At 33.7% G+C, this 21427-nt stretch overlaps 8 protein-coding genes across 14 annotated transcripts; 4 read left to right on the top strand and 4 right to left on the bottom strand.

The window, feature by feature from the left end:
* Positions 1 to 321: 321 nt before the first annotated feature.
* On the bottom strand, positions 322 to 8713 carry Ypo3031_3 (Uncharacterized N-acetyltransferase YPO3031/y1452/YP_2654). 4 transcript variants are annotated; one of them, XM_054227659.1, is made up of 5 exons: positions 8632 to 8713; positions 3384 to 3487; positions 3167 to 3283; positions 1617 to 2092; positions 322 to 1551 (listed from the first exon to the last, which is right to left on the bottom strand). In XM_054227659.1, the coding sequence occupies exons 1-5, from the start codon at positions 8642 to 8644 to the stop codon at positions 1146 to 1148; spliced, it is 1116 nt and encodes a 371-aa protein (XP_054083634.1). In that variant the 5' UTR covers positions 8645 to 8713; the 3' UTR covers positions 322 to 1145. The 4 variants fall into 4 exon arrangements, with proteins under 4 accessions (XP_054083634.1, XP_054083633.1, XP_011178457.1 ...); XM_054227658.1 differs by lacking the exon at positions 8632 to 8713 and adding an exon at positions 8006 to 8024; XM_011180155.3 differs by lacking the exon at positions 8632 to 8713 and adding an exon at positions 6959 to 7176.
* Positions 8714 to 12146: 3433 nt separating this feature from the next.
* On the top strand, positions 12147 to 12887 carry Noa36 (DNA-directed RNA polymerase I subunit RPA12). Its single transcript, XM_011180156.3, has 3 exons — positions 12147 to 12353; positions 12447 to 12666; positions 12731 to 12887. The coding sequence occupies exons 1-3, from the start codon at positions 12236 to 12238 to the stop codon at positions 12753 to 12755; spliced, it is 363 nt and encodes a 120-aa protein (XP_011178458.1). The 5' UTR covers positions 12147 to 12235; the 3' UTR covers positions 12756 to 12887.
* On the bottom strand, positions 12767 to 13908 carry LOC105209642 (zinc finger protein 330 homolog). Its single transcript, XM_029038771.2, has one exon. The coding sequence runs from the start codon at positions 13800 to 13802 to the stop codon at positions 12885 to 12887; it is 918 nt and encodes a 305-aa protein (XP_028894604.1). The 5' UTR covers positions 13803 to 13908; the 3' UTR covers positions 12767 to 12884.
* A 75-nt stretch (positions 13909 to 13983) lies between these two features.
* LOC105209651 (tRNA selenocysteine 1-associated protein 1) lies at positions 13984 to 15956 on the top strand. Its single transcript, XM_011180174.3, has 2 exons — positions 13984 to 14195; positions 14259 to 15956. The coding sequence occupies exons 1-2, from the start codon at positions 14157 to 14159 to the stop codon at positions 15261 to 15263; spliced, it is 1044 nt and encodes a 347-aa protein (XP_011178476.1). The 5' UTR covers positions 13984 to 14156; the 3' UTR covers positions 15264 to 15956.
* On the bottom strand, positions 15462 to 17333 carry LOC105209650 (minor histocompatibility antigen H13). The gene is made up of 3 exons (XM_011180173.3): positions 16952 to 17333; positions 16021 to 16871; positions 15462 to 15955 (listed from the first exon to the last, which is right to left on the bottom strand). Exons 1-3 carry the CDS (start codon positions 17150 to 17152, stop codon positions 15850 to 15852), a joined length of 1158 nt encoding a protein of 385 aa, XP_011178475.1. The 5' UTR covers positions 17153 to 17333; the 3' UTR covers positions 15462 to 15849.
* Positions 17334 to 17641: 308 nt separating this feature from the next.
* Positions 17642 to 18647, top strand: LOC105209649 (probable proteasome subunit beta type-2). The gene is made up of 3 exons (XM_011180171.3): positions 17642 to 17850; positions 17916 to 18141; positions 18206 to 18647. Exons 1-3 carry the CDS (start codon positions 17760 to 17762, stop codon positions 18495 to 18497), a joined length of 609 nt encoding a protein of 202 aa, XP_011178473.1. The 5' UTR covers positions 17642 to 17759; the 3' UTR covers positions 18498 to 18647.
* Positions 18640 to 20460, bottom strand: LOC105209648 (putative tRNA pseudouridine synthase Pus10). Its single transcript, XM_011180170.3, has 3 exons — positions 20223 to 20460; positions 19425 to 20167; positions 18640 to 19339 (listed from the first exon to the last, which is right to left on the bottom strand). The coding sequence occupies exons 1-3, from the start codon at positions 20340 to 20342 to the stop codon at positions 18733 to 18735; spliced, it is 1470 nt and encodes a 489-aa protein (XP_011178472.1). The 5' UTR covers positions 20343 to 20460; the 3' UTR covers positions 18640 to 18732.
* Positions 20451 to 21352, top strand: LOC105209647 (NADH dehydrogenase [ubiquinone] iron-sulfur protein 5). Of its 4 annotated transcripts, none has more exons than XM_011180169.3 (3): positions 20451 to 20600; positions 20813 to 21030; positions 21093 to 21352. In XM_011180169.3, the coding sequence occupies exons 2-3, from the start codon at positions 20818 to 20820 to the stop codon at positions 21183 to 21185; spliced, it is 306 nt and encodes a 101-aa protein (XP_011178471.1). In that variant the 5' UTR covers positions 20451 to 20600; positions 20813 to 20817; the 3' UTR covers positions 21186 to 21352. The 4 variants fall into 4 exon arrangements, with proteins under 4 accessions (XP_011178471.1, XP_028894606.1, XP_054083638.1 ...); XM_029038773.2 differs by having other exon boundaries at positions 20462 to 20600; positions 20816 to 21030; XM_054227663.1 differs by having other exon boundaries at positions 20463 to 20581.
* The last annotated feature ends 75 nt before the right edge of the window (positions 21353 to 21427 follow it).

Genomic DNA, 21427 nt, shown 5'->3' on the forward strand with positions numbered 1-21427 from the left:
AATATACATATACACGATTAAAATTTTTTGTTTTATATATTTGCATAGAAATTAAATGGAATTAAGATTGGAAAACAAATTTTGTATACATTCATACATATTTAGAGTTCTAAATTATGCTGTAGGTTTATCTCTAATTTCTTTGTAAGTATGTATTTCTAATACAATTTTTTTATAAAATATGTAATATGTGTAAAATTAATTCTTAAATCGTTTAAATACTCTTGTGCTTGGAAATTGTCGTGTGCTTATTAAAGAAAATGAAATATATTATTAGATAAACAACTTTTTGACAATTTGCTTCGCATAAGCCTTCAAATAGGCTTTAGTAATGGCTATAATTATATGTATGCATTCAATCGGTTCTCGCACCTTATTTATCTGTATTATTTAAGATATACATATGCATATACACACATATATATATATATATATATTTCTAGCTATAGCGGGCGTATTCATTATTAGGAAAATGAATTGAAGAACTACAAGCATACATACATATACACATATGTATATGTGAATGTGTCCTTAAAATCATGGAAGTCCTAACCGCAAACAATTCATTATCTGCTCTAACCTTATACATACACATGCATAAACATACATATGTACATACATACAACTATTTTTGACCTTTAATCTTTTTTTTTTTTTGTAAAAGCATTTTAGCAAAATCTTTTAAAATAATTTTTATCAATTCGTACATTATTTGTATACATCATTCATGTATATATAGTATATGCTTTAAATATTATTTTTTATGGTTACTTGCGAGTGCACCAACTTCGAATTACCAAAATCCTATAAACATATGTATTTACAGAAACAAATAAATACATATGTACACTTTTCATGTCAGATTCCGTTTCCTTCCCTTTAAACTATTATCCAATAAGCTTTTTGATTAATAAAAATTACATCAAAATTCTAGCGTCTTCCTGTGCACTCAATTCTTATTCATTTACTTTGCATTGTTATAAGTATATCATATATTAATGGAGTTTTTGTGTATTTTAGCATTTGTAATAGATTTTTGTTAGTTTCATTTATTATTCTTATATGTCTACCCGACTAGCTAACCCTTCCCAACCGTGGCTCTTCTCAATACTCAACGCTCACTTCATTAATTTTCGTTTAATTACTTACTTATCCTCTTCGATGCCCTCGTCCATTGCAGCCTTTACGTGGGCGGTACACATTTCCTCCTTACCAATATCACATTTTTCAGCTAACATATCCTCTATGCCTTCATCGACTGGCTGATTCTCCTTGTTAGCCTCTGTGTCATAATCTGCCCTTGCTGGTGGACCCTTGGCTTTTCCAACGCCATTAGTCGCAGCTTGAGGGTTGGACAATGGCTCCTCCCTATGGTTTTCTTCTTTTAGGTCAGGAGTCATTTTGACTCGACAAGTTTCGTACGCTTTTGTAAATCCTAACTTCGTATATAGATTCCTAGATGCATCATTTTGTGGACGTATGACGACAAACGGCGAATAGCCACGTTCAATAACAAGTTTAGTGAGAGATCTAGCAAGTCGAATTCCATAGCTAATTTTGAAGAGAGTATTACTTTTATATATAATCTTCAATATAATTCGAATAATCATTCCTACCCTTTGCGACGGTACTCTGGACGAGTTTGCATTGAGAACATTGCTCCATAATAAGAGTGCACCATCCATGCGGCTAATTCATTCGTATCTTTGCGGAATATTCCCAAACCTGGCAATACGTCCACTAATATCTCGAACACCTCGATGCGTTCAATCTCGCTGGCCGGATACAAATCGTGAATACCCTTCACATCCTCAGCAGTAAGTGGACGCATCTCTGCATCCTCAGGCAATTCTTCCAACTCTAAATCCGTATTCAATTTATCACACACGTAAATGTCGCCTTCGAGCCGCTCCATTACACCAATTGTCGAATAAAAATCATCCAGACGATTCATGATAGCAATATGCGTGAAATTCAGGTACAATGGCTTTTTCCAATCGATAAGAATATCTTCGGTCCGCATAAGATCCACACACTCGATTTGTGTTGAGGGACAAAATATACCAAAGCTTTGATAAATATTGTTGTTGGGCTAATTTCAGAGAAAAAAATTATAGTTAAATAATCAAACATACTTTATAATAGACATTAGAAGGGCGAGCACTAAAATTTAAAACAACAAGTAAGGAAAGGCTTTGTTCGGGTGTAACCGAACATTTTATACTCTCGCAATTTATTGATATACATAGTTTTTTTAAGATAACACACAATTTGACCCATATATTCGGCATAAAGACCAATAGAATAACGAAAATTATCATATATAGTATATGAGGGCTGAGTTAATTTCTGAACCGATTTCACTATTAAGCCCATCATATTTTTTAAAAACCTATAATTAGGTATATACGAGATAGGGAAAGTTATGAACCGATTTTAACCATTTTTGGTACAGAGACACACTATTAGAAGAAAAAGATTTCCTCTGAATTAAAATAAGATATAGAGATTTACCGATATGCTCGGTGAAAAATTACCCGAAGGCACTGAATTATTCATGAGGTTATTAGTTAGTGAGTTAACGCACTTTTAGTAATTTTTAACATAACCTTTGTATGGGATTCCGATTTCCACTATTTTCGTGGTGTATGATGGGGTACGTAAAGGAAACGATTGCGGAAAGTTTGGTTTGTTTAGCTTTATTAGTTTGCTCATAAAAATTACGTCCAAATATGCCCCTTCCTTGTGCGATCCTTTGTACCAAATTTTACTTTTATAACTTTATTTATAGCTTATTTATGACACTTTATGGGTTTTCGGTTTTCGCCATTTTGTGGGCGTGGCAGTGGTCCGATTTCGCCCAACCCTCTCACGGTCCCAAGGAATGTTTGTGCCAAGTTTCGTCAAAATATCTTATTTTTTACTCAAGTTACAGCTTGCACAGACTGACAAACGGACGGACGGATTTCAAATATACTCGTCACCCTGATCACTTTAGTATATATGACTCTATATCTAACTCTTTTAGTTTTAGGTGTTACAAACAACCGTCATGTGAACAAAACTATAAACTCTCTTAGCAACTTTTGTTGCGAGAGTATAAAAATCATGCATATGTATGTATGTACCTAATTAAACAACTATTTAAATATAAAAACAAATATACCGTAAGCGTGCATCCTGGAAAATGTAATATTATTGGTTTCTCCGGCCAATCTTTGGAAACATAAAAGTAAAAGTCCCAAACACGATCATTCAGGTACGTTTTAATGGTTTGATGAAACTGAAAGGACACAAATCGATTAGTTAATCATATTCCAAATGTTGTAAATTATTGCAGAATTTATTTTAGAAATTATTTATATTAAAAAAAAAAAACTTACCTTTAGTGATTCCGGTATGTATCTCTCCAAATACTCCAAAATTTCTGGAAGCTCAGATTCTTGTACCAAACGAAAATGTTTACCTTCAGGGATGATTTCCATTTCTGAAAGCATATCAATTCAAAAACCAATTTAGAAAAAGTGTGATTATAAGGAACGTCCATAACATAGACAAAATTCCAGGTTATAAATATTATGGAATTACATTTAGAATTTATAGAATTTAGAATAAACAAAAACCATTCCGTCTTTTTTCAAATTTTAAAGCGAAGCATAAAACTATTTCGAAAATATACTAGTTTGCCACTAGAAATTTCTTTATCAAATCCAACTAGTCAGATAAGTTGTTCTCTACATCTACATAGATTAATGAATCCTGAATGAATCCGAACAAAACGATCGGACTTACATCACTTGCATAAAGTATGCAATTAATAAAAAAAATATAAATATTTATGCATATTATTGAACTTCCTGTTGGTAAAATACCGATATTAATCTTCCGGTGCGTATTTAGTTGCAACTAATTAATCTAGCAATCGCAAATATACATATGTATGTATGTACTCTTCACAGCAGCATTATGATTACCATCAAATGCATTATCGGTATATATATGTTGTTGTACAACACATATGTATGTGTATATAATGTATAATATGAATAACATTCGGCAAAGAGGCGAGCAAAGCCGAAATTTTAGTACGATTTAATTCTTTTCACAGGACATCATATGTATACATACATACATATAATGTGGTTTTGGCAACGATGCTGCCAATTGTTATAATCTTCGTTGTAGTTTTAATATACATAGATCCGGAAAATGTACCAAAATGCGATGCAATGAAATCTTTCGTTATTGAGTATATTATAAACTAATGAAAAATATATTTTTAAAAGATTAAAACCGAAAGTTCTGAATCCTCTTGTTTGGGCTGATGTTGCTCTTCGACAAGAGACGGCGTTTCATCAAATTATTTCATTATGACCTCTATAGCCAAGTCTATTGTTACCCCATGTACATATGTACATTTGTACAATAGGTTTGGCCTAGCTGAGCATCTGCACTCGTCTGTAAGATACACGCGACCGCTATGTATTGCGAGTAGTTTGTACATATGTATGTATGTAGGTAAAATTTCTATCAATATTAAGGAAATGCAGTAATTGGCGTTGAATACGCTAACGCTAAGCAACTAAGCAAACAATTTTTGATAATAAAGAATATCAAAAAAGAAATCAATCATTGTTGTTTCTTCGTATGTGTGTGTAGCTTCCATACATACTATAGGTTATTGACTAACGCCAATGTTACCATTATGTTTAGTTGTAAAGAGTCAAATCCGGTCTATGTATCTAGAATTGTACAATAAAGTATATTTCTGATAATAGTCGGGTCTGGCGGGACATATAGTGCGCCTTTGAGGGCTTATATGTCAGAAATATAAAACGAATAAAAGCATAAAAACATGCTTGTACATTTCATATACTATGTGCATATGTATGTATAATTTTTTTAATAAATTCGCAAATTTTATGCTGGAATCGCATTCATATATGTGAAATATTTTATTCGAATCACAAAGTCACTCTGTATGTATATATACATATATATATATACAGTGGAACTGCTCTAACTCGAATCACCATAATCCACAAAAAAACTTCGAGTTATAGAGAGTTCGAGTTATAGAAATTTTCATTAAATATAGATTTACCCACAGTTTTAGTTATTTACTTTGGAAAAAGTTTAATATAAATACATTAAAACGTGTAGTCTGTAATTTTATTTGTTGCCCTTTGCTATTGTTGGCTCTTGGCGTATGTATCCGATGCCTTTATTACACGATTTATGAAATCCATTATAATAATATCATATTTTTTGTTCGCCTCCATACGAATATAGGGACTCTTAAAATCCGGCTTCGATAGTAAAATTTTTAAATTTGATTATGCCCTGGTTCGATTTATGGAAGGAAATTTGTATGAAATTTGACTTCTATTGCCAATTTAAGAGTTCGAGTTATGGAGAACTTCGGCTTATAGAAGTTCGAGTTATGGAAGTTCCACTGTATAAATATCTATGTACATATTTGCATTCGAAAATGTACAAACATATGTAAGTCATGAGTGTACAAATAAATTCGCAGACTAAACCAACTGGCAGGCACAAGTGCATTGAAAAAGTGAACAGATGCAGATAATATTGCTTTGAATTGGTTGGTTCCTCGTTCTTATATTTTTATAACAATATTCTGTGAGGTACTTACAAACAAATAAAGTCACACGATCTTATGTAAAGATATACTTCCGAATGTTTCTTCTGTTTAATTAATTCGATTTGCGAATCTACGTTACTCCTTTTGTGTTTGGGTCAGTATATGCTTTATGTTCGAAATTTACAGTTATTCTTTATTATTATTATTATTTTTAAAGACGCGTAAAAGGCGATTAGTTGTGTGGTGTATTATTTTTATTTCCGTTTAAGGAAGTTTAATTGTTAAATTAAGATAATCACAGATTTCAAATATTTTCTTTCATTAAGAGTTTCATTAAATTGCGAATTTGTTGAATTAACTTAACAATTTATTGATTTATCTTTTAAATGTTAATTAAATGTTTAACTTTCCGTTATTTGTTGTTCTTTATTTCTGTTTTGATGTAATATGTATCATTTGGGTTGGCCTTGTTAGTTGGAGATGACGGGAGGCGAATCTAGTATCAAGTTATATAAATGAAATATGAATTGAAATTTCTTCAAATAATAATTATGTATAAATGGCGCAATTATCGGTTAAATAACTGCTGAGTAATTAAGATCCGGCGATTTCGAAACAAGTTTGGGAGACTTGGATTGGATTGTTTTGAAGCGATTCTAGCGGATATCACGCTTGCGTTGCCCCCCGGAGCACCTCCACTGGCCAAACCCCGCTCAAAATCGAACAATTATTTTAAATTTTCCACAGTTAATTATTATTGATTCCCGATCACACAGTACACATACATATGAGTGTATGAGTATATCCGCGATTAGTGCTGAATATTAGTACGGGGCGACTCCTCGTACAGATTTTAATGATCCTCTTATGATAAACAATTCTATCGGCTCCTTACTATAGTCTTTGCCGTGTTCGTATTGTGCAGTAGTTGTCGTAACAGCTGCTGATTATGCGTTGATGTCGCCGTCGTTGTTTCTGTACGTTTTTAAAATTATGTGTGATTTTTGTTGATATGCATTGGCGAGCAGCCGCCTCGCATATGGTAGGTAGGTATGTATGTATGTGGTTAGTCACTCGACGTGGAATTTATTCGCACGAGCCTCTGTTAATCGCGTTTTTCTTTTCCGAATTCTCGTGTGAGTTTATTGAATTTTCAGCGCTGCGAACTTAACAACATTGAGCGATTTGAAGAAATTTTTGCAGACTGACAATCAATCGATTTTTAATTCACTTTCTTTTCAACTGCGAAAATGCAAAAACTACTTTTCCGAATTCCTCTTACAGGACAATTGATTTTTAACTTTCTTCTATCCAAATATAGTGAGTCATTCAATGCCACACTAGCAAAATTACTTTTAATTTTCCGATGACAATATTAATGATTATTTTCCAGCGCTCTTTAATCTGAGTTAAATCCTTTCGGCCATGCGACTATATTAGTTGGCTTAATTTTCACAAAATTGATGATTTTGGTTTTAAAAAACTGATGGTCTTTTATTTTCCAAGTATAGAGATGGATTGGTACTTCTTGCACTTCTTACTGCCGATTCAATTGTAAACTGTTGTGGCGAATGGCGACGGACTCGAACTGTTTGTTTGGCAAGGAGCAGATGTTGCATTTAGGCTCTTTGCTGTGTCGCTCGATTTCATTGCGCTGCAACATTGGTTACTACATCGCTGTTGCGCTCTCCTCTCGCATTTGTTCTTACTCGTTGTATTGTTCGTGGCACTCCTACTGTTAGTTCAACATTATTAGCAGAGAAAGCCGGTAGTTAGAGTTCATTTCACAATATGCATATATGTATGCTTATGTACTTTCGCATGCATAAATGTACACATATACATTTATATAGTATAAACTATGTATGAATGCAGTGGAAGGAATGTGCAATTCTAACGTGGCAGAATGGAACCAAATAACTCGTCAGTGTTTGGTATCGGTGTTCTGTTTGATTGCAGTCATCAAGCAACTTTTTTGAAAATGTAATAAAATCTTGATTAATATAAACTATTTACTTTTCATTTGAATGTATTGTATGTATCCTTACAGCGCTAACACACCCGCCTGACTTTTCTTTGAATACATACATATATGTATACACAAATGTACATAGAGCTGGTTAGGTTTTTTCACAAACTTGAAGGGATGTTTATTCTCAACTTTATTACTGCACCAATGTCGCTGTCACCACGTTTTCGATTCGTTACAGGTATGCAACAAGATAAACTGCCATTTTAACTCCTTTCACATGTATAGGTGATCTATGTTTACTCCTTAACGGTCGCTTATTTAGCCATATGGCACAACAAATGAAGTCAAGGATAAACAAGTTGCATAGTTGATTTTTGCTATAGTAAAGTTTTGTGGCTTCAAATGTTTAATTTTATTCACATATTTACCTAAGTTGTACTTATGTACATATATTGTACGCACCACCGTATAACTATCGATATTTTGTACAATTACACCCTGCATCCTTGAGTTTGCGCGTTGAGGCAGAGCGCTCTCCACATTGCTGAGGAATGCTACCAGAGATAAAAATGCTACTCTCCCAAATTCGTAGAACAAGCGTATGAACTTTTTATGTACCTGAAGCACTGTATGCAACATTGAGAACTTTGCTGCTCACCATACTCCCTAACTGTTTTTGCACACTTGGAGATGCCTGCATTGGCGCAAGCATGAATCAGCCGAATTTGGCACATGTTTTGCCGTCGTTACACCGATATGTTTATATGTACGTAAATATGCACTTCGTATGAATTTTAGTAAGGCATACATAAATGTAGGCAGATATTTGTTATTAGTGTGACTTATAAATAAACATTCGTTAGTATATGTACATTATCGCGAGTTGGTATAAACGAATGTATGCACATATACAAATACAAATGTGCCTACCTAATTTTAAAAAGGAGCTTCCACCATAGGTATTGTATGTACATATGTGCAAACACATTTGTTTAGACTTTTGTAAATTTTTGTTTAATTATAAATGAGAATTCTTCTTCCTTTGGAGTTTTACCTAATATAGACATGTCTGTCGGTTGCGATTGAGTGCTTCCACATGGGAACTAAATAACTGTATGTTTGAAACAAAACATACATTTGTATATAAATACTAAACGTTACTTCCATGTTATGAAAAATCAATCATATTGCATCAGACGAAGTGCGATGGCTGAAAACGAACGAGAGTTACATCTCTTTTAATGAAATGGAGTACATTCGGCATAACCATAATTAGAACTATAGCAAGTTGGCTTAACTGTACCGGCATTTTCTCTCACCAATGTTAAGATATGCATCAATAATATTATTTATATGAGCGAATGTTTATCAGGAATCAGAAATACGAGAGAATACATTATTGTATCATACAATTTGTGAATTGCAAAATTCTATCTCGCTCTACATCGGTGGGAGCCTTGTGTTTTGTATTAAAATAAATTTCGCGGGTTTTTGCCCATGTCTCTCAGTAATCTCTCATTTCGATTGTTGTACGTAAGCTTTTAAAAAGATAAACTGTAGTCACAGAATTTGTACTATCTACAAGTTCTCTTATGTTAAATACAAATATACGTTAGTATGTAAGTATGTATGTACATACATATGTATAATATAAGCATGTATATGCACATAGTTGGAGTATAAATTAAGCAATGATGAAATATTAGTTGTTTTTTCATCTTGTACGAATAATTTGGAGTAGAAATATACATTTTTAATATTCAATATGGGCCCTTCTGCGGCCCATGCAGAACCTCCTTGCATATCGTAAATCGAGAAGTAGTTTTGTAATATAAACATAAGACGAGAAACTCAGCTTTGTAGAATTGTGAGCGTCCTTTTATCAATTAGTGTGGCCAAGTTCCGAGGCGACAAGATCCTTGACGTCTGGTTCCGGGTAGCAAAAACAAACTGCTCTTAATTAACAATCCAGATATGCATTTATAGTACAGCAAATTAAAAGTTTGTCTCAAGTGAGTAGCAGTAACTTAAAAAAAGGTTTGTATATCTTCCGAAAAAAACACAGAGCGTTGGCTGTATTCATGCGATTCATAGGCCCGCAATATTAAGGGAGGAACCGAAGTGCCTTAATATGTTATGTTAGAATCGGGTCAACAAATCATTTTGCGATTTCAATAATGGCTCCATCATTAATTCTTCCACAAAAAATGTCAAAATTTTTTCTCTGCCGTATGAGTATATTTACTATGTATATGAGGTGTACAACAATATCCAATGATTTTCACACATACACCTATGTACATATGTGTGTACTTATACAATTTTCCTTCTCAGCTACCCCGTAAGTTATGATTGATCGAAAGGCACTAGCAACACAAACTCAAATGTTCGCGACCTTGACGCAAGAAAGCAATACATATGCATACATATATACATACATATGTATACAGTTACATTTGTCAATGAGTCATCAAATTTCGGTCAAAGTGTCGCAGAAACGCAATCGACTTCATACCATTAAAAACATAGTCATATCTATTTTCATATTAATAAATGATAAATGCACAGAAATGCAAAAACAATATGTCACGTGATATAGATTGAGTTCCTGTTAAAAATTGTTCAATAATGTGTGTGAGGAGTGGTATTCCACGTTCAACCTGTTGCGCATAACCTGGTTACACTAAATCCACCAATAGAAGAGGAGGAATTCGGATTCAAGAGTGACTCGGTCTTATTATATAATAATTTGTCAAGAATTTAGTCTGGCATACCATATTTTCGTCACTTGCAGAAAGTTGGATAATCGGAAGTATATTTACAAGTACATACAGGTGGATGTACTGCTGGTTATTTTGATACACGCCAAATTAAAAATAAAAATAAGTATTGCGGCGACACTTAAAAGTTTGTAAGACCATTCGTGTTATTTTAACAGAACGACATGTACATAAATACGAGTATGTAAGTAATTAAGTACGTATATGTACAAACAAAGGGATTATTGATATAAAGTTCATGGTCAGTTGGTGGAACCAATTTTAGCGCAGTTACTAGCGACAGTAACACTGAGTGACTCATCGCTTGGTGGACGAAATAAATAAATTCATATGTATGTATGTAAATTCGAATGTGAAAGTGTGAAAGCCACTCTCAAAACACCGAAAGTTTTGTTAAAATTGTAATTGCTATTATTTTATGTCGTATCTTTATTAATTGAAGTAGAATTCATTCATAATACTTTCATACATTGACAAACAGAACATTTGAAAAATAATTGGGGAAAATGTTGTGAAAGACTCTAACGCTGAAAAGTACCATGAATCACATTTTTATCCCGGAATGGTATCTGGGAAGCTGAGAATTTTTAAAATTACCATTAATTTATCAAGCTGTATTGGAAAGATGTTTGGAATAATGTCGAGATAGCGATCAAATTTCAAGTTTTCGCTTGTGAGACACAGGCAAAAATTCAGCATAAAACATCCATTGGTCTCTATGCGTATGTTTGTATATTGTAAATACTTTATTTTATCAGTTATATCTACCTTAAGTTGTTCACCACTTGAACTTAATACGAAAGTACCTAATTAGGAATTTAGTTTATGCACCCATATATTTAAAGTCTTGAGAAGTCATTGGTCTATTGATATATTGAGAAACAACTTACACTCCTTTTCCAAGGGATTATGGGTAAATGTGTCTGAGATGATGACATGAATTTCATTTTTTCTCCTATTTAATAAACATTACGATCGAAAAACTAGCAATATATTTAAAGAATTATGCTAAATTTTCAATTATATTTCAGTTGGATTGTTATGCAGCGGTAGGAAATTCCTCAAATTATTTCGTTAAATTGACAATGATTTGCCGGATATAATTAAGACTCTATTCCTTTGATTCCTTTGGCTAGGCACTACTGTCGTGCACAGTAGTTAACAGTTTACAACTTGTACGAATACTATAATTTTTTCATTTTTTGTTCTCTCTATTTCAATCTAACAACATTCATTGAATAAAAAATAATAATAACGCGCGTGTTTTTCAGTCGTCTGATAAACAGTGGAACTCCCATAACTCGAACTTCTATAACTCAAATATCTCCATAACTCGAACTTTTTGGTCAGGCATAATACAAAATTTAAAATTTTACTATCGAGACATAATTTTAATGGAGTCCCTCAATACCGTATGGAGGCGAACAAAAAATATGATATAACACTTAAGGATTGCGTAAATCATGTAAGAAAGGCATGGGATATAGAGGTCAACAGCCAACCAATAGCAAATGTAACAAAAAAAATTACAGAAAACAATCTTTTAACGTATACCCATAAAAACATTTGCGAAGTAAATAAATAAAACAGTGTACAAATCTATATTTTACAGCTATTTGAAAAAATTATGTTTTAATGAAAATTTTATCACTCGAAGTTTTTTTATGTATTGAGGTGATTCGACTGTATTAGCATAAGAAGTTATTCGAAGCATTCAAATTTCTCTGCACTAGAGACAAAACTTCTTTATCGACACCATTTTTTTAATGTTTCTAACTATTGTGACCTAGCAAAACAACAATATAGAATTGACAATTTCACGTGTATGCTGAAAATAAGTGATAGTTTGTGGTCTGCGTTCCAATCAAAACAAATATTATGGAGACGTTTAATTCGCACCCCGGCTTTTGTCCAGTATGTGGTTCCATCCTGCCGCCATTAAATACCGTAGGTCATGTCGTCTGTTATAATTGCAAAAAGGAATTTCCACCAGACGGTAAATTATTTTGTGAATTTATAAGTTTCAAGCTACATACATGCATATGGGCAAGATTTTAAACATTTTTCAATATACATATATTTTATTTAGTTTTTGGGTCACAAGACGTTGAGTATACTATACACTTCAACAGTTACAATCCAGAAAAGGTATTTGACAAAACAAAAAGCTACTCGGAGGATGAAGCGGAAGGGCCGGTTGTCGAGCGTAAATGTCAAAAATGTGGCAATATGCAAATGTCTTATGCTACGTTACAACTACGTTCTGCTGATGAAGGGCAAACAGTGTTCTTTACATGCCTTAAATGCAAGTATGTACAATATATACATATATATTATAAAAATAATGGTCTACAATATTGATATTTTTTGCAGATTTAAGGAATCTGAAAACTCATAACCTCAATGGAATTTTATTATTTTTCATAAGTTTTGATTTAAGTGGTTTTATTGCACAATCTGCACTACATATTAAAGTGTTTTTATCGATAGTAAATGCAAATACAATAAAACGCTGTCCCTTGTTTTACTATTTATCTTTGTCTTGTTCTGCTTCCTGCGACTCGTCACTATCTTCATCCTCTTCAGAATCCTCATCACTGATTTCGTAATCATAGTCATCGTCGTCACTTTCATTTTCCTGACCATAACTAGAGTTTGCACCGCCTCCATAAGCACCTCCCCCATAATATGAAAATCCTCCATATTCGTCATCGCTATCCGCTGGGCCGCCTTGCTGTTGCCGCCCAAACTTATGAGACCTTGTTGACATACTCAAATCTTTAGTGACTGATGTCTCATAGTTACATTTTGGACACGGAATAGCTTTATTTTTTTCATACTTGAATCCCTTCCTGCGTACGTGATCTTCGCAGTAACAAGTTTTACAACGCAAGCAAGAATACTGACCCAATCTATTACAACTTTGACATTTGAAATTCTCCGATTCGAGAACTTGGCACGAAGCTTGGTGTTCAAATTGATCATCTTCGCATAAGAACCCATTGCAAAATGAACATTTAAAAATGCGACCGCCATGCTCCCAAACTCCTCGCTCGCATTCGAGACAAATTGCATTCTGCAGCGGACAAGTGCAAGCATGTGTTTGAAGGCACTTCCGTCCGTGACAAACCCATGCTTCACAGAAATCACAAATCGCTCCTACCATACCAAGACCAGTGGTATATACTCCAGGATGTTTTACGACACAGTCACCTGTTTTTAGCATGCACTTTATCTTTCCACATTGAGCACATATTGGTAAGCGTTGAAGGCTTTGGCAAAAGTAGCAAAATGCTCGACTCTTCTGCTTTTTCTCACACTTTTCACATTCCATTGGTGCATTACAGGGCATGTCTGCAAGTGGTACTTCACGATTTCTGATCTCTTTGAGACGCAATTTTTGCTTCTCAGCTTTCTTCCTTTGTCCAGTTTTCTTTTTCGGCATTTTAGTTTTTCACTTCCACAAAACCTTAAATCACTCGAAATCTCCAAATGCCACCTGAGCAAGTTTATCTAACAATCCATACCTTTCATCTGTCAAAATGACAGCCCACATCTATTGTGAATTATACATAAGAAGCATTAAAAACGTCACAAGTTGACTTACATATATGACACCACACACCAGGAAGAATATACAGTTTATAAACTTTTGAATGTCAAAAGCATTATTTGTTTTTGTTATTCAATTCTTAAATTCAAACCAAAGATTTAACACTGTAAACTTTTAGTCGATACTTTAATATACCAACGTTTATTAGAGCACATTGTTTTGAGGAAAATACTTAATAACAACAAGATGTCATCATCCGTTCATTGCCAATTATGGATGGGCAGCGTAAGTAATGAATATACATACATTTTTGCAGACCCTATAGATATGAAAATTAAATGTTTTTAGTTGGAGCCATACATGACGGAAAACTTCATAATAGCAGCTTTTCGTAAAATGGGAGAGGAGCCAACTACAGTGCGTCTAATGAGGAACAAATATACTGGGGAACCGGCGGGCTATTGCTTTGTTAATTTTGCGACTGACGAGAGTGCAATGGACGCAATGCATAAACTAAATGGCAAACCAATACCTGGAACTAATCCAATTGTTCGCTTTCGATTAAATAGTGCAAGTAATTCGTATAAACTTCCTGGAAATGAGCGAGAATTCAGTGTATGGGTTGGAGACTTAAGCTCGGATGTGGATGATTATCAACTTTATAAGGTATTCTCAACAAAATACACTTCTATAAAGACCGCCAAGGTGATTTTAGACAGTTCCGGTTTCTCGAAAGGATACGGGTTCGTGCGATTCGGTATCGAGGATGAACAAAAATCAGCATTATATGATATGAACGGATACTTTGGTTTAGGAACTAAGCCCATAAAAATTTGTAATGCTGTTCCAAAACCAAAGAATGAATTAGGCGTTGCACTTGGTACAACTAGTAATTACGGCTATGGCGGTGTTGGTATTACGGGGACATCGACCACAACAGCGACAACTACGGATTATTCTCAATACTATGATCCTACTAGTACATACTGGCAGAATTATAACTCCTGGCAAGGATATTATGATCAAAGTGGAGCAGGAGCTATATCTGATCCCAATAATGCGTACTATCAACAATCAATGGCGCAGTCCCATGCAAATCCACAAACATTGGCGCAGCATGCAGAGGCATGGAGTGCTCAGCGTGCTGCACAATATGAACAACAAGCAGCAGCTACTGCTGCTGCAAATAATACAACTAATGTTAATGAGGACGATGACTACGCATTGGTGGAACATAAGTTTACATTGGATATAGACAAATTAAACCGCGAGGCATTGGATGCAGATCGTCTGTTATATGACGCTTTAGAGAGTTCAAAATGGCTCCCACTTGAACAGTTGGAGACATATTAAACATTTTTGCGTACACAAACAACTTAGTATACAAAATTTTATATTTTTCAAGAAATAAATATGCATATAACTTATTCTGATAAAAAATGGAAAAACTGTTTTGAATGGTCTGCTTAAACGCATTTTTAGGTTAAGGACTTTTTATTTTAATTAAGAAATATTCATCGAATTTTAATTAACTTAATTTCCAGATTCATATACTAGTATGTAAATGCATACACAACTTCGTAATATATTTGTGCGCCAAGTTTCTTTTCGTATAATTTTTTATTACAAAGTATATGCTACAAACGAAAACAAAATTAATTATAGTGCTCAATAAATATTCAAAGTTGGACCAAGTGTTGACTACCTTTCGGATTCGTAAACCAATTTAATGTGTACATAGTCTTTTATATTCATTATGATAAATGGAGATGTGTATAAATACATTTTTGAAATAACTTTGGCTTGGACCGATTTACATAACTCAAATGCGAGTAAATATAATATAAACTCATTCAAAAGGCATTTTTCTTAAATACGATACGATCCATAAAGATTTTGAGTCGGAATTTGTATTTTACGAATTTTAACCAAAAAAATTTCATTTGACTTTCTTTGATTCTTTCTTTTTAGTTGCTCCACTGTTACTACCGGAGTTATCTTTAGTTTCTTTTTTCTCAGGCTTTTCCTCAGGATGATCTTCGTAACTGCAATAAATTACGATTTATTTATGATATAGGTGTTTTTAAAACTTAAAAAATCAAATACTTACGCAAAAAGAGTTTTAAGTTCCCCTCTCACCAGCGCCACCAACAATGGAGTACCCATGCACGCGGGAACAAGATAGAGTAGTGCTGGTTGCGCATGCTTGAAAACATGCATAACAAATATAGTCGCCAAAAGTCCAAGGAAATATGCCACCAAAGTTGAGTAGAAGTAAATTCGGCTTTTTCGTTTGGAACTATGGTCGAATCTTAAAAGTAATGCTATGAAAATACCAGGAATTACTATATCACCCAATCCCAACATGGCAAAATTGGTTCCACTTAATCCGTTTGTTGGTAAATCTTGTGGGAAGACTAATTTGATTGGTGCTTCGAAACTTTTGGCTACTGTAACCATCACGTTTGTTCCAAATACCCAGAAAATGTCGTAGAAAAACAAGCCACTCAAAAGTATACATCCTGTGACAATGTTATTAAGATGCAATAGTTCAACTCCGTTTACAGCAAATGCTAGTCCGAACATGTTATTGGCAATCCAATGTTTTTTATACAAGTACCATACGCCGATTCCAGACGAAATTCCCAGACAAATGATATCATATGTTGTAAATTTGTAATTTATAATATCCTCTTTGTGCTTGCCTTCGCCTTTGGTGAAATGCATATGAAAAGGTATTTTCGGTACAGCCGTGGGCATTAACGAATTGACAATGGGACTAAGAAGATGTGCTAATGCGATAACACCCAAGCAGAAGAAATATCCAGTGAGTAGAAGGTTTATATGGTTTTTCGAAAAAATTTTGAAAAACATGTACAGTCCAAAGAGAGCGGCAGAAGCGATTATAGGGAAGAACATCGCATCCTTTTTGGTCATTGTTTCTGCTTTTTCCCCACTCACCTGAAATTAGGTACGTTAACGGAAAACAAATAATTCTAGAGTTATATTATGTATGTTTTCTTTACAAAATCTGCAATTACCTTTTTGAGTTTGTGCAATTTAACTGAACGAATTGAACCAAATACAATTGGCAGCATGGCCATTACCACCAGGCTTCCATATGCAACTATGATGCCCTCTGGTGTTGCTGGAATCTTTTCATTTGTTATAGTTTCACTGGTTGCGTTTTCCACCGCATCTTTAACGGCATCCGCAACGGTTTCCACTATCTGATCGGACATTTAACGAAGCTTTGTAAATTTTAATATTTATTGTGCCAAATTTAACTATGTTTATATTGGTAAATAACTTTGCCACAATAACTGTCCAAGTTGACCACGCATGCACCAGAAATAATAGAGAAAAGAAAGTGTTGTACTAGTTATTGCACCGTATCTTCTTCTTCAAATAGAGGTAGTGATGTGTCAAAATAGGTTGGCACCAATGTGAAAACGTGTCAACAATTTTTGGGATACCATATTTTATGCAATGTGTAATAATAAAAATTATTATTAAGAATATTTTATGTATCGGAAACTATATTTGATATTAAACGTGAATTATACTTATTATACCATATTAAAACGCATGTACCAAGTGCTTATAGAAGTATAGCAATATTAGATAATAATAAGATATTCCCAGTGAATACACTCCGTAAGTAACATTAAATTTAAGATTAATATTTCAAAAGCGGCTAGGGCACATCATTACCGGCAATAATGCAATTACAGCCAACTTAACTATAAATCGTCCGAACGACTGAATTGACTTGTCATTCCCGGTTATAACTATATTCTGTTAGCAATTTTGTAAATTAATATAAATAGAATTACACAAGTCTAAAAGATGGAGACAATTTTGGGAATACGTGGGGAAGATTTTGCCATTGTTGCTGCGGAAACAACTCAAGCTCGATCTATAGTTGTTATGAAGGAAGGTAAATAAATGAGCCGTAGTGTAGTTTTGGATTGTTGCTAAATCAAACTAAACATAATTTTCTAGATGAAAATAAAATCCATAAGATAAACAACAGTCTTGTATTTGCGACAATGGGAGAATCTGGTGATACTGTTCAGTTTACGGAATTCATTTCCAAAAACATTGCGCTGTACAAAATGCGAAACAACTACGAGTTGTCACCCAAGGAAGCTGCCCACTTTACTCGAAAGAATCTTGCGGATTACTTGCGTAGCAGAACACCATATCAAGTCAATATGATGATAGCGGGGTAAAAATACATTTATTCCAGCATATTCAAAAGATATATTTTTAAAAGGAACTTATATTTCTAGCTATGATGAACAAACCAAAAAATCGGCGTTGTACTTCATCGATTATTTAGCTAATTCCGTTGAAGTAAAATACAGTGGCCAAGGCTACGGAGCAATGTTTTGCCAAAGTATTTTTGACAGAGAGTATAAAAATGGCTTAAACAAAGATGAAGCCTATACAATTTTGGAACATTGTGTTAAGGAAATACAAAAACGTCTTGTTATAAATCAGAAAAATTTCAAGGTCGCTATTGTAAATAAAGATGGTTTCAAGTGGATGCCCGACATTAACGCCAAAAATATTTGTAACTAACTATAAAAGTACTAATTTTCAATATAAATAATTTGAATAAAACCATCCAAACGTTGTGGTTTTGAACAAATAATTTCTATATGCTTGAGGTTTTTTATGATAATTGGAAATTTTTATTTAAAAATAAATATATGGACTTGGCTAAATGCATAGATTCTATATTTATTTACTTGAAGTTAGAAACAACATAAAGCCACGCAATTTCATTTGCCGCGAAAATTGAGTTATCCTTATGTCATGTGCTAACGGAAGGTGGCCAATCCAAATCAATTTCCACCACATCAAGCGCTATGATATCAATATGATGTCCAACCAATGACGCCACTGATGGAATAGTGCGCCCAAATTCCCCATGCACTAACTCTTTGATATATGTTCCCGCTTGTGTGACGATGTCAAGTATAATTAAATTTTGATGTTGTCGACAAACGGATGCTTTCAGACTATATACAGTTCGAGGCCTTGTATGAAGTGGTCGACGATGTAATACACGTATCGGAGTCTTTTGTTGAATTTCAAATCCACTTTTAAAATCCAGCCTTTTTAAAATATCTACCGTTACATTAGTGTCGATTTGACAAAGTGCACGGTAGCATTTTCTTTTTTGTTCTTCTCCCATCTTTATATGTGTTAACTCTTCTCGTTTGACTATTTGAATATCACGAACTGATACTTTCTGGGACATATCTATATTTTCCTCTATTTTCCTTGCTTCGCCAGATAGCAGTGACGATCGAAATGCATTAGGTATTTCCAATACGAATGGTCGACCTGCACCAAGGCACCTAACATCCACATCTTCTCTACCACTTGACATAAAGTTTACTCTTTTTGGATCATCACTAAAATAAGAAATGTAACAGCATTAAATAATGATGATAACAATCAAAAAACTGATAAATTTAAATATATATGTAAATCCCTTACCAAAAATAATGGGCTATATTACGAATAATAATCTCCTCGATGCTGTCGTCCATTACCCTTTCACCATTCAAAACCCACGGAGTATGTGATAGTTTACGAGAAAGTTTTCTATATCGCCCAGCTACATACGTTGAAGGTCCAATCAGCGAAACTGAATCGAATTTAAGACATTCATTTGGTATCGATGGAGGCACAATGAATGCATTTTTGAATAACTCGGAACTTACTCTTAGAGGTGTATATTTTTTCTCAATTAATGACCTTGAAATTTGTTCCAATTTCTGACCCTTCTTTCTTGGATTGACCAAGCTATTCAGTTTCTCTAGTTGAGCAATTCCTTCCTCTTCTTCTGTATGAATTAAGTTTATAGTTACCATTAATCCATTGTTGATGTCATATATTTTATTTAGCTTTTCACAAATTATCGGATTCAAAATCAGCTTTATTGCTTCTTTCAAGGAAACGTCGGGCGCGCGTTCCAAGTTAATATTATCCCCAAATTTATCTAATAAGGCATACCACATAGACAATTGTCGTAGTTGTAAAACTATAGGAATACTAATAGCAACAACAATTCCATCGCACTCATATTTATCGATGTCACTTTTCACTATGGATTGTAGGAGATGTTCTTTAAAATTTTCAGAAAATAAGCCCAAACATGTTGGGCAGACATTCTGACGTTTCTTTTTATTAGCAGGATCCTCGGTCAAATCAATCTCCTCTTCATACTCGACGTTAACCTGAAATATTTAAGTTAAGATAAATTCCATTTAACATAGATATTTATTTTGCTACCCGGTCAAAATACTGTTGTTTGTTTTGATATTCATTACCACGCGCTTTGAGGTAACGTAATTGGCAAAACTGGCATACACCACAGCATTTAAGGTAATCAACTAGATCCTGATTTTTCATATTAACAACACTACTTTATTAAATGCGATGCGATGCTATCCAATGCATTAAATTTCATTAGTAATAATAAAGACAATTTGTTCAAACTTCTTTATCAACCTGAATCATTTCTACAGCATGGTTCGCACTGCATTGCCGATTTTTAAAATGTCACTGAACAGCTGTAAGCTTTGACGTTTCTAAAGCAATAATAATCTAGTTTATGCATTTTTCTGCTGTACTATTTTCCATCAAATAAAGTAAACTTCTTATTAAGCGGTAATTATTTAATTTGTTATACATAAAAAATTTGTAAATGCGTTAATATGGTGCAGTACTAATTAATAAAAGATCTTTGGGAAGTCTACCTTGATTCAAAGAAATGTTACGTCACTGCTTTAAAAGAAGTCCAGAACATTGATGATATTATTCTCTGCATAAAAATATTCTTCAATATTTTGAAAAATAATTTTATTGTTCATCATTTACAGTAGCAATGTCTTTGGGCCCATTTTTGCGTACTCCATTTACGGATTTAACTGGATGTTTGATCAATCACCAGACTTATGAGAAATGTGGCAAGATGGAAATGGAAATGATGGACTGTCTTGAAGCTTATGGAGTTGAAAGAGGTCAAAAAATGTGCTCCGATATTATAGCAGATTTCAGTGAATGTGTTGGTGTACAGAAGCAACTAAAGAGGTTCCATGTAAGCTTTCAATATGTTAAAATTTGGAGAAAATTTAAAGAAACCCTTATCATAACTTACAGGCAATGCGTAATGAACGTCTAAAGCAGTACTATTTTGGTGATCGTAAAAAGGAAGAATTATTTGCGGATCCTCCTAGAGTTGATGCTTATTAATAAACAAAATTTAATGAATCTTCTTTAAAATTTTGTATTTTGCTTTTGTTAAAAAATTCTTCTGCATATGCATACAAGAGATACATGTTATGTTTATGGTTCTGAAGATGTGTAAAATAATTGAAAAAAGTAAATAGAAAAGAAATTCTTCCAAAAGTTCCAAATAAGTTTAATAAGTCAATCCTATATTCCTATGGTCGCTGAAGTTGACAACATACGCAACGGTTATTTTCACCGTTGTT

Source organism: Zeugodacus cucurbitae, chromosome 3 (assembly GCF_028554725.1).
Source record: "Zeugodacus cucurbitae isolate PBARC_wt_2022May chromosome 3, idZeuCucr1.2, whole genome shotgun sequence".
NCBI classification, from domain to species: Eukaryota; Metazoa; Arthropoda; class Insecta; order Diptera; family Tephritidae; genus Zeugodacus; species Zeugodacus cucurbitae.